Here is a 12563-nt window from a genome sequence, read left to right on the forward strand (position 1 = left end):
AGTTCTTGAGCTTTGGCTTGATAAGCCAAATATGTTATTTGATGTTTCCTTCTTTGTTGAGTAGATGGACCTTGACCCTTTTTATGACTGTGATTTCTTACTTTTTTCTCCTCTGATAATTGTTTTAATAGCCATTCTTTGGAATCTGGCATTATTTGTTCGCCAGATAAATCAATAATATTCATAGGTATTTGTTGCCTTTTCTTTTTGCCCCCGCATAATATTTGAAGTGCTTTCTCATCTAAACCTAGTTCATTTTCTGGAATTGATTCTTCATTGTCTTCTGCACTTGGAACAAACGAATTAGGATCTTCCTCCACATTTTGAGGATAGTATGTATCTGCTGATGGTAATGGACTACTAAAAACATTTTCTTGTGTTTCAAATTGATTTTCGATCATGTAGTTTGTAGGTGTTTCATTATTTAAACTTTTGTCACTTATCATTTCAACATTATTACTGGATTCACTTAAACTACTTCCAAAAAATGAATTACCAGATAATGTTTCATCATCGTCATCATCATCACCACCATTATTTTTATCATTGTCCGACAATTTGGGTTTTTTAAGAAACTTATTAATTACACGAGAATTATCACTTTGACTTTTTTTAATTTGTGAAATGCTTTTAGGAATTAAGTTATTATTGACATTTTTAGGTGGTGGTAAAACAGAAAGTAATCCAGCATTTTTACTAATTAATTTGGGTTTTTTGCTTTGGGGCTTATCATCATCATCATCATTAAAATCCGATATTGAAGGTACGGATATTTGAACAACTTCTTTTTCAGACTTTTTATTTTTATTAACAACAACTTTTTTATTAAATGCCAAACTTGATAGTAAACTGTCGTCCATGATCAAAGAAAGATTATTTCGGGGTTTTGGAAGGGCTGAAAATAATGATTCGTTTGAATTTGATGAAATATTAGAGGAAGTAGAATTATTTACATTATTTACAGATTCACTATTTTCACATATTGAAGTCTTATTTAATTTTACTTCATTATTTTGTACTTCTTCGTCACTCTCTTCGTCACTACTACCGTAATCTACCAGTGGCATTATTATGGCAGAAATTACGAGAAAATATATATAAATATATTAAGATAAAAAACACAAACCACTAAAAAATAATAAGTTCAGATTTGCCAACATTAAAAATTTTAATCTGTTATTTTATGCCGATAAAGTCATAGAATATGAAAATTTTTTTATTCTTTGAATCTAACAAAAAATAGCCCGAAAACACCGGGAAATTTTTTAAAAAAATCAATTAATATGCTAAAATTTAATAATTTTAATTTTTTTTATTTTTAAACTAAACTTAAATTAAAAAATTTTATAAATAAAAAAACTTAAAGTCATGATTTTTAATAGATACTTTGTAAATTTTTTTTTTTTTTTTTTTTTTAAGGAATTAAAATTAAAACATTTGGTTATTGTAAATAAAAATATATATTAATAAGATCAATTTTAATTTATAAAAGTCGCCAATAAGTAAAATTTTTTAAATTTTGCTATTTGTAGTTGGAAAATATTTTTATTATTTAATTAAGTACACCTGCTTATTTAAATCAAATGTCAAAGTTGGCTAAACTGATCCATGCAGCAGAATGATAATAACAAGTGAATTTCGAAAAAAATGGCACGTTAATGATAATTTTTTTTGAAAGTAAATACAATCAGACAAAAATAGTTAACTTGTTTAAAAAAAATTATTTATTTTGTAAACAAAATTAGTAAATTTTAGTCATTTAAACTATATAATTACTAATAATTTTTAAATTAATTGTGCCGTTCATTCCGGATTTGATTTAACCAAAGTAATCGTGATAGTTTACCGATTTTTTTTTTTTTTTTTTTTTTTTACAGGTACGTTAAGTTAATTATAAATAATTGATGAATTTATTTATTTTTTTTTTTTTAAATTATTTCTTCTGTCGTTAATTTTTATGTTAAAAATTTTTTTTTTTTGTTGAAATTTTTTATTTTCTTTTTTTTTATTACTCAATATTACAACATGTGAACAATTTTATTTAAAACCTTTCTTCTTGGTTCTTAAATTTTTATTTGAGTAGCTTTCACTTTATTGTCATTATTTAAAAAAAATTTCGAATAGCCTGTTAATTTTTTAGTGTCTAACATTATTATTATTATTATTTTACAATATTATGTTTGTAAAATATAACCTATGTATTAGGGTAATTAAAAATTTTTAATTACAGTATAATTTATTAGAGCACCAGTAAAATCCTAGTTAATCTGTAATTAATTACAAATAGTAAATAAAGTAACAATTTTTTTTTTCATTAATTATTTATGTCAGTAGTGCAACCTATTCATTTATTAAATACAAAAAAATTTTCAAAATGATTCAAAATAATAATACTATTTAAAATAGTAAGTTTTTTTAAACAAAAGCTAAAATTTTTTAATAAACCATCATGACAAATAAGCGATATATATTTTTAAAAAAAGTCAATTAAAAGGTATGATTCACAAGTTGAGAAAACCCAAATATTTTCAAGGTTTTTTTTTTAAAAATAGAAACTTGCTTGGTTATAAATTTAATTGCTTTGAATGTATTATCAGTCCCCCCCCTTTTTGTTTTTTTTTTTTTTTTTTTTAAATTTAATTCAATCGTTAGATGTAAAAAAATTTTTTTTTTTTTTTTTTTTATTAAACTAAGTGATACTTATTTAAAAATTAGTTATTATATATATATATGCAAGAATACAATATAATTAAAGACAATGGGATCTAAAAAATTAAAATCTAAATCGAAAACGAGTGGGATATTAAAAAAAAGAGATTTGGATTCGAATGAATACAAAAAACAAAATAATGAAAAAATAACAAATATAAAAAAAATGTCATCACTTGAAGATGTGTCTAAGTTAAATAATAATAATAATAATAAAAGAAATGGAAATAAATTAACTGGAACAAAAAATGAATTGGTATGACTATGATTAGAGCAAAAGCATGAATTAATAACTTGTGCATGCGATTAAATACTTTTTTTTTTTTTTTTTTCGTATACGTAGTCAACTCTTCATACTTTTATTTATGCAAAACTTTTATCGATAAATAAATTTAAGAATGAAAAATTACATATTGTATTATTTGATTATATTATTTTATTTTAAAAAATGGATTATAATTGTTAAATTGTAATTTTTTTTACAAAAAGTAAATTATTTTATAAAATTTAGTGATAGTATATATATATGTATATATATGTATGAGAAGATTTGAAATTATTTATCGATTTATCTAAATGTAAAATTACAGATAAAAAATTTAAAATTTTAGGAACTAAAAAATAAAATACATTGCATTGACTCATCAAATTAAAAAATATATTTAATTTTATAATTTTATTGCTATTGATTAAAAAAAAAAAAAAAAAAAAGAATCGAATTGTAATGAAACAAACATAGTTTTCAGTTATCGCCTTATTATTTTAAATACCTTTTGCTGATTTATAAAATTTCTTTGGAGCAGCCTGATTGAAAATTGCATATTTAAGCACAATTGTTTGTTTCTTTTAATAATTTTTTTTTGTTTTGTTTGCTTACACAATCGCTATCAAGGTATTATTATTATTACTTATTTGTTTTCCATGAAAATCATACATAGAAAATTGGAATTAATATGTAAATAAGAGAGAAAAAAAATGGCATGTCTTGTAAATTTATTTATTTTTATAAAAATAATATATATATAAAAATATGTATTTTTATTTTCAGTTGCATAAACTAGGAAATGTGATGGCCTCTGTTAAAAAAAAAACCGACGTTTACAATAGTCATCAAGCAAATGGCGCAACTCAAAAATCAAACACCACAAAAAAATTTGGACATATGAAAAAGGGTGAAGAGAAAATCGAACGTGAAAAAATTGTTTTATGGCGTCGACCCGTTCAAACTTTAATTTATTTCACAAGAGAATTAAATTATAATAGAATAACATTTGGTGAAAAGGCGAAAAAATACAAGGCAACCGTCATTATTTCTTCTGCTTTGTTAGGTTTATTTTACATGTTACTTCATACGGATGGACCTCATCAAATTGTAAGTTTTCTTTTTTTTTTTTTTTTTTTTTTGCCAAAATGAAATTTGTAAACGAAAACATTTTTCATTTCGATTGGTATTTTGAAAATTAATTATGTTTTTAAATTTTTTTTTTTTTTTAGTATTGTCAGCTAGTCAAAGGAAAAGCAATTTGGTGTTTATATTGGTTAGGTCTTGGAATTTTATCATCTGTCGGTTTAGGTACTGGTCTTCATACATTTCTACTGTATTTGGGACCCCACATAGCATCTGTAACTTTAGCCGCTTATGAATGTGGATCGCTCAATTTTCCAGAGCCTCCTTATCCCGATGAGTATGATATCATTAATTTATGTAACATTTATTGATCATCATCATCATCATCATCATCATCATCATTTTGAAATTTTTCATTTGTTGTCTTTGAAAAAAAAAAAAAAAAGAAAATTCTTATAAGTGCTTATTACTTGTAGAATAATATGCCCTGAAAGAAATGATGTCAGGTGGGGGCCAAGCATATTTAATATCATGTCAAAAGTTAGATTAGAAGCCATGATGTGGGGAGTTGGAACTGCTCTAGGTGAATTACCACCATATTTTATGGCTCGAGCTGCCAGATTATCTGGATACGATCCAGATGATAAAGAAGATCTGAAGGAGTTCGAAGAACTTAGAAAGAAGAAACAAAATTCCGATTCTTTGGTAAGTAAACACTTAAATTTTTAAAAAATGTAACAAGTAGATGATGAAATAATAATAATAATAATAATAATAATAATAATAATAATGTTTTTCTTTCAGAGCATGCTCGATCGTGCCAAATTATTTGTAGAAAAATTGGTTGAAAAAGTTGGATTTTTAGGAATATTAGCTTGTGCTTCGGTGAGTAAATATTTTTTTTTCAGTGCGAGAAACCTATGAAAAAAAAAAAAAAACCGTTACGAATACTTTATGAAATTTGTCATTTTCAGATTCCAAATCCGTTATTCGATTTGGCGGGAATTACCTGCGGTCATTTTCTAGTCCCCTTCTGGACATTTTTTGGAGCGACGGTTTTGGGAAAAGCCGTCATTAAAATGCACATACAAAAAATGTTCGTTATAATTGCTTTTAATGAATCGCTCGTGGAAAAAGCTGTCGGATTTCTCGGATACGTTCCTTCGATAGGTCATAAACTTCAAGAACCTTTCAAAGATTTTTTAATTAGGCAAAAATTAAAACTTCACAGGCGTTCGGAATCTGAAGCACACGTGGTAAATATCGTTACGTTTGAAATTTAAAAAAAAAAAATTAATTAAAAATGGTTAAAATGTATTTATTTTTCTTTTACAGGAAGGAGGAAATTTATTAGCTTCCATATTTGAAAAATTTGTCATAGCCATGGTTATATATTTTATACTGTCTATAATTAATTCATTAGCACAAAGTCACTACAAGAGAATATGCAAAGAAAAAAAAGCTAAACAGACAAAAGATTAGTATTTTGTTAAAAAAAAAAAAAAAAAAAACAGAAAAAAATATTATTAGTTTTACAGTATTACGACGGACTTTAGGTTTTTAGGTATGCAAAAAAAAAAAAAAGTTGTACAAACGAAAACAGTTTAAATGCTAAATATATATTATGCTGCTTAATTGTTTAAATAATAATAATAATAATTATTTGGGAGGTTTATAGGAAAATCATTTTTATTTAGTAATTAAGGTGGATGATGTTCATGTTTTTCCCTTTTGTATTAAATCGTTAATAATAAAAAAGGGAAACAAAAAAAAAAAAAAAATTAAAAAGGTATAGGATTTAACAATGGAAAATTTTCATTAATAATAATGATGGAAAAAAATAATAATTTTTGTAGATTTTACAAAATTTAAATAAAAAAAAAAAAATACATTCCTCATAATATATATATATATAAATATTATTTTCCCTTTAAAAAAAAATTTTGTGTTTGTTTTTGTCATATTAATTAATTAATTAATTACAAGATTTAAATTTGTTGGTTGTAGCCCCCCCCCCAACAAAAAAAAAAAAAAAAAAAACCCAATTATTAGCCGTCGTATTATTATTATTATTATTAATAATTTTTTTCCTTTTTTCGAAAAAATAAAACAAAAAAATATTGTTTTAAAATTATTATTATTTTCCAAAAAAAAAAAAAAAAAGAATAATTAATGAAAAAAATTTAAAAAATATTTGTGCGTTTGCCGCCTTATTTTTTAATTTTACTTTCATTCCATGTTTCTTTATTATTATTATTTTTTTTTTTTAAATTGTGATTTTTTTTGATAAATTAAAAACAGAATTAAATTAAAACTTTTATTTTTATCTTTTATTTAATAATAATATAAAATTAATTAATTTTTATTTATCTGAATTGTAAGCTTGAATTGATACTTCTTGTAAAAAAAAAAAAAAAAAAATGGCTATGAGAATTACATAGAAAAAATGAAATGATAGGAATTGGTTTGTTGTTGTCGGTGTAAAAATTAAATAAATATTCATTTTATTTAAATATTTATATATATATTATTTAAAATTTAATGTACTTTTTCAAACTTGTTATATAGCTTTTTTTTTTTTCTGTGTCTATAAAGAATTAATATTAAGAAAAATTATCTATATAAATGATCAGCTTCAATGTTGGCTGCTATTTCTACTTCCCATTTATCACCATTATCAAGAAGTTTTTCTTTGTTGTACAATAATTCTTCATGGGTGAATGTTGAATATTCAAAATTTGGCCCTTCGACAATTGCATCAACTGGACAAGCTTCTTGACAAAATCCACAATATATACATTTTGTCATATCGATATCGTACCTAGTCGTTCTTCGACTTCCATCCGATCTTTCTTCTGCTTCAATAGTTATCGCCTAATTTTTTACAAACAGGTAATATTATTGATTATTATTATTATTTGTTTTAATGTTAAAAATTTTTAAGTTTTTTACCTGAGCTGGACATATTGCTTCACACAATTTACATGCAATGCATCTTTCTTCACCAGATGGATATCTTCTTAAAGCATGTTCACCTCTAAACCTTGGGCTTAATGGTCCTTTTTCAAAAGGATAATTAATTGTGGCTGGTTCTTTAAATGTTGTACCAAAAACAATACTCAAACCTCAAAAAAAAAAAAACACATTTTTCGTTAGGTAAAAGTAAGTATAAGAGAACACATTACTTAATTTTTTTATATGAATATAATTTGACAATAAATTAATTTTTGTTTCTAACCTTGAAGGAATTCATGTAGTAAAACTTTTTTAACAAAATCATCCGTAATTTCTGCATATGTGTGTTCTTCTGGTAGTTTATTTGGACTTCTTACTACTTTATAGCTACAATTTCTAATTCCAAGTGAGATTGCAGGAGTGAACGCTAAAAAAATTTTTAATATTGAAAAAAATATTATTTTAATAAACTTATTTATAAATTTCAAAAAAATATTTTTAACACAAAAATTTAAAAGACTTTTTCTATACTCAATTAAATTATTTTTTGTACAAAATATCTTTAATATGTAAATTTTTTTTTTAAAAAAAAAAAAAAAAAGGCTTTTGACTTATTTAAATCTACGATACGATAAATATATATTTATTTTTTGTAATTATAAATTTTAAACACCCTATTTATTATATTATCGATAATAAAATTAAAATGATATTTACTTGACTTAGTTAACGAAAATAACTTCATTAACGCCATTTTGTCTAATTCAATTCAAAAGTTTTCTGCTTTTTTAATATAGCCAACCTTTGAGAAAAAAATTATGAATTGTAAAAACTGTTACTGTCAAATTTATTTTTATAATTTTAATTTATTATTATGAAGTGTGTTATACCAGGGCCGAATGTAAAAAGTTAGTTTTTTATTTATATTTAATTAACTTTAATAATTTTCGTTTTGTTTTTATTATTATTATTATTATTGATAATTAATTTTTATGTGAAAGTTTTAGGTAGAGCCATACATTCTTTAGCAAAACTTGGTGATGAGTTATACATAGAAGCAACGGATAATGATTTATTTTTTAGGACTGTTAACTCATCTAAAACGGCATATGCTTCATTTTGTTTTTCTTCTGACTTTTTTTTATTTTTTCAAACCGAAAGAAGATATGGTGAGTAATGATAATTTGTCAATACCGTGTTAAATAATAAATAATTTAAAAATTTATTTCCATGTTAATTAAAACCATTTTACAATTGTTGTAATGTTTTCATTTTGTGATAACATTTTAAAACGGTTTAAAATTATTATTTTTTTTTCAGATTCTTTAACATGTCAAATTTCAATGAGATCTGCATTGAATGTATTTAAATCTCCCATGTCTCTTGAAAAAATAACTGAATCGATACAAATTCAATTTTTACCAGACAGCGACAATGTTATATTTATTATTAAATATAAAAAAGGAGTTAACAAGACTTTTAACATACCTGTTATCGAATGTGAAGCTCTTCAGGCATATTACATGAAAGAATCAACTCCCAACAGCATAACAATACAGCCAAAAATTGTTGGTGAAATTTTAAATAATTTTCAAAATCATCACGATGAAATCACATGGAAAGTTGCTAAAAATCAAATAATAATAAAAAATTTTTCAGAAGTGGAAAACGAATGCAATGATATAAGAACAGAAATATGCGTTAACAAAGATGAATTTGACAATTATAAAATAGATAATGAAACTGAAGTGACATTTTGTTTAAAAGAATTAAGAGCTGTTTTATTATTTTCCGATAGTGTTTCATTACCACTAACGGCTAACTTTAGCGTGTGCAGTAAACCGATTGTGTTTGTTATAAAAGATGATGTTTTCGAAGTTAACATTGTTGTCTCGACTCTTTCCGGTGATGATAATTCATCTTTGGACAATTTAAGTGTGCCTACAACAAATAATAGTGATAGTACTCAAAACAAAATTGAAACAAATTTTGAAACAAATAATGAAACAAATCAATTTTTAAATGGTGATCATGTTGATATGCCAATTATCGAATCAAGCGAAAATAATTCGAATAGTGATAGATTAAATAATGTATTTAGAGAATGTTTTGAAAAAGAAGAACATTATGTTGAAAATTTACCAGGTTATAGTGTTATATTAGTACCAGAATCAGATTCTGATTGTTGATTTTTATTTTCCTCATTGTAAAATTTTTTCTTTTATTGTTAAAAAAAAAAACTGTTAAAAATAGGAATTTGTTATAGTTCATCATCACATTTACAAAAAAATTTTCTTTTAATTGTTAAATCGAGTGAAATTGTAGACATATGCTTTAATACTTGATACCAAAGAATAATATTTAATAAACAGTAATATTGCCATTCAAAATAAAAAATTTTATTTGTTTTTGTTGTAATTTATTTATTTATTTATTTATGATTTATTCGAAACAAAAATAGGGAAAAAAATTTTTTCAAAAGTTTAATAAAATAATTTTTTCACTTTATCTCTCTCTTTCTCAAATTATTATATTCAAACACATTTAAAATATTTTTTTTTCTCAATTATTCTAACTTAAAATACATCATGCAGGAAGGAGAGAGAGAGAGAGAGGGAGAAAAGAAATAATAATAAAGGAAACTGTTTTCGAATGTAAATAAGTCGTAAAAAAAAAAATGTTTGCTCAAAGGTCAAAGGAAAAGTTGTACGTCCTAGAAAATCATCAAATAATTTTCTTTTCTTTTTTTTTGTCATAATAATATTTGTATAACCGAAAATTCAGATGTGAATGAGAAGTCATTTAAAGAAAAATTCTTCAAGTTTATTGACTCTTACATGGTTTCTTATTTACTTTTTCCTCGTTAATTTTTTTTTTTAACTGGGAAAAATATTTTCTCTCTGTGGAAAATTAGAAAAAAAAAATTTTCCTTTTTTTCTCGTTTTATTTTATCATTAAATCCAAAAAGAAAAAAAAAAAAGTGTTAAATTTCTTTCCACTTAAATTAGTTTCGTTATTATTATTATTATTATTTTATTTTGGAATTCGGGTAAAAAAAATTCATAGAAATTTATAAAAAGTAATAATTTATTTATTAAAATTCCGATTGGAATATTAATAAATCAATAATGATCAATAAATTTATTTTATCGATTTGTCATCATTTGGTAAAATTCGATTCTAATTAAATTATTTCGAAACGATTATTTTGGCGCCGTTTACTGAAATCACTTCCCGTGACGACACGAACTTTCTTCCGGTACCAACAAATTCAAATTTGCTTTTCTACCAATCGTCGAACCGATAAATTTTTCTTCGAATCCTCTCAGGGAAAGAGGTTCCACGTTTAAATTCGGTCCTTTTTCCGGCATCAAACTCGTTCTTTCCCATTTCGAACCCCCGCAATTCTTACACGACACGAGGGGTACCAATTCGAGGGTTACGGTCCTGTACGAACATTTTCCGCATTTCCAAAATCTTTTCGTCGCTTTGACGACTTTCAACGGGTGTTTATCTCTTTTGCACATTTCCGACGCGGAAAATGTTTTGTAATTGCATTTTAAACAAATGACGGCGTTGCATTCCATTTTATATATCGACGCCATTTTATCTTCCATTTTTTCTCTCGTTTCCAACTTGTTGAAATATTTTTCCCGCATTTCCGTTTCCGCCGTGTTTAATAAATCTTTATTTTTCACTTCGGAATTCATCAATTGGAAAAATTTCTCCGTCATTCCGATTTTTTCCAATTTTTTTTTTTTGTCCGAATCATTTTCCGCCACGTCGGATCCTTCTTTTTCTCCTTTCATTTTTTTACATTTCTCTCCTTCTTTCTCTTCCATTTCTTCTAATTTTCTTTTAATCATTTTTATTTGTTCCGGTGTTCTTTTCTGTTTTCCACCGCCACCCCCTACTCCTTCCTCGATTCTTTTTATGGGTCCGTGCTTACGAACGTAATTCAATGCTTGAATTCTCGCCGCATTTCTTTCTTTTTTCGTTATTGGAACGTTTAAATTTATCATTTCGTTTTCCCTTTTCGACTCTTCCGGTTTCATCACTACCGAAGGAAAATTCATAACATTTTCACGTGGATTTTCCACGTGGTTGATGATGTTTTTCTTTTGCGTTAGCGGAGTCGAACTCGTCATCGGCGCGTGAAAATCCGACAAGGATTTCAACCTGTTTTGATCTTTTTCCACGTTTTTAAAACTTTTCTTACCCCTGATACCCGTAAATGATTTACCAACGTTTCCGAATATATTTTTCTTATTATTATTATTATTAACAGTATTTTTTCTAAAATTATTTATGTTGGCCGATACTTTCGGGGGTATGAGATCGGATCGTCTGCTCGCTTTCGTGTATTCCTTTTTCAAATGATAATTACAATACTCGCATTTGTCTTTGTTTACGACTCCGTAACAATTTTCGCCATTTTTCTTTTTGCTTTTGCATATCCCGTAGTCTTTCGACGTTCCCATGAGTAATAATTTATATGAATTATCCACTTTGAGCGTGGCTTCCGACTTTTCATTTCCTTCCATTACGGCAGGATTTAATATTCCGACAACGATTCCGACGGACGTTTTCCAAAATTCATTATATGCCGTACCGAAAAGGAAAACCGTTATTGTTTTTATGTCGCCGTGTAAATCCGTTAAATTCCATATGCAATATTGATTTCCTTTTTGTGACGTTTTACAAATTTTATTTACAATGACTCCCCCCGTGACCCAATCCGTATTTTTATAATTTTCCGTTTTTATAAAATTTTTTATACTCGACGTGCTTATCGACACCCTTCCGATCATTTTTTCTTTTAAAACCGTCGACGAAACCAAAGGATTGACTATCCTCATTTTTAAAACGGGGTCCACCAACGGTAACGATCCTCCATCGAATTTTCCACCCGTCCCTCTTTCCACGTCATTTTTTTTCAAATTTTCTTCCAAATGTTCGAGTAATTTCTCTCTCGCCAAACGAGAGTTGGATGAAAATTTTCGATCTTGATATTTAACTTCGACGACGACATCTTTCGATTTCGAAAGATTTTCCACCTTCGGTTTAATTAAATTTTTCAATTCTTTACCGCACGAATTGTATTTTCCTTCTTCGAAATATTTATTTTCTTCGTCGTCAGACGAATCCGTAAAACCTGTTTTAAAGAAAACAAAAAGAAAATTATTAATTTTCCTCATCTCTCTCTCTCTAATTGTTTAACCTTTTTCAATTTTCCTTTCCATTTTCAATAACACGTAACGAAACCAACTAAATATCTTTTACATCCTCAAATTTCTTCTACCCTTAATAATTTTATTAAATTTAATTTTTTCTCTACATTTATTTTAACTTAAGAGAATTTTCCTTTCCCCCTCCCCCTCCCCCACGTCGGCCCCCCCCTTCGCACGTATTTTATTTCAAAGTGAATCTTTCACATTCGCTTTTCGTGTTTTCATTCGAAATTATTTGAAACGCATCGAAATCGCAACAGACACACACACGTCACCGCACTCCCCTCCCCCCCATTAATTTTTACAAAAATATCCTCATT

The 12563-nt window shown here is 25.9% G+C and overlaps 5 protein-coding genes across 5 annotated transcripts; 2 read left to right on the forward strand and 3 right to left on the reverse strand.

Moving 5' to 3' along the window:
• Window positions 1–34: 34 nt before the first annotated feature.
• Window positions 35–1067, reverse strand: Phum_PHUM317170 (uncharacterized protein; the record flags this gene model as incomplete). Its single annotated transcript, XM_002427347.1, has 3 exons — window positions 35–70; window positions 102–477; window positions 556–1067. 3 exons carry the CDS (start codon window positions 1065–1067, stop codon window positions 35–37), a joined length of 924 nt encoding a protein of 307 aa, XP_002427392.1.
• Window positions 1068–3778: 2711 nt separating this feature from the next.
• On the forward strand, window positions 3779–5539 carry Phum_PHUM317180 (vacuole membrane protein, putative; the record flags this gene model as incomplete). Its single annotated transcript, XM_002427348.1, has 6 exons — window positions 3779–4081; window positions 4204–4394; window positions 4534–4762; window positions 4862–4942; window positions 5032–5313; window positions 5393–5539. 6 exons carry the CDS (start codon window positions 3779–3781, stop codon window positions 5537–5539), a joined length of 1233 nt encoding a protein of 410 aa, XP_002427393.1.
• A 1131-nt stretch (window positions 5540–6670) lies between these two features.
• On the reverse strand, window positions 6671–7766 carry Phum_PHUM317190 (NADH-ubiquinone oxidoreductase 23 kDa subunit, putative; the record flags this gene model as incomplete). The annotated part of the gene is made up of 4 exons (XM_002427349.1): window positions 6671–6931; window positions 7010–7182; window positions 7296–7439; window positions 7730–7766. 4 exons carry the CDS (start codon window positions 7764–7766, stop codon window positions 6671–6673), a joined length of 615 nt encoding a protein of 204 aa, XP_002427394.1.
• Window positions 7767–7886: 120 nt separating this feature from the next.
• Phum_PHUM317200 (DNA repair protein rad9, putative) lies at window positions 7887–9201 on the forward strand (the record flags this gene model as incomplete). Its single annotated transcript, XM_002427350.1, has 3 exons — window positions 7887–7920; window positions 8020–8181; window positions 8333–9201. The coding sequence occupies 3 exons, from the start codon at window positions 7887–7889 to the stop codon at window positions 9199–9201; spliced, it is 1065 nt and encodes a 354-aa protein (XP_002427395.1).
• A 1038-nt stretch (window positions 9202–10239) lies between these two features.
• On the reverse strand, window positions 10240–12255 carry Phum_PHUM317210 (uncharacterized protein; the record flags this gene model as incomplete). Its single annotated transcript, XM_002427351.1, has 2 exons — window positions 10240–12167; window positions 12234–12255. The coding sequence occupies 2 exons, from the start codon at window positions 12253–12255 to the stop codon at window positions 10240–10242; spliced, it is 1950 nt and encodes a 649-aa protein (XP_002427396.1).
• Between the last annotated feature and the right edge of the window lie 308 nt (window positions 12256–12563).

The sequence above is a fragment of the Pediculus humanus genome, genomic scaffold, assembly GCF_000006295.1.
Source record: "Pediculus humanus corporis 1103172107723 genomic scaffold, whole genome shotgun sequence".
Lineage (NCBI taxonomy): Eukaryota > Metazoa > Arthropoda > Insecta > Psocodea > Pediculidae > Pediculus > Pediculus humanus.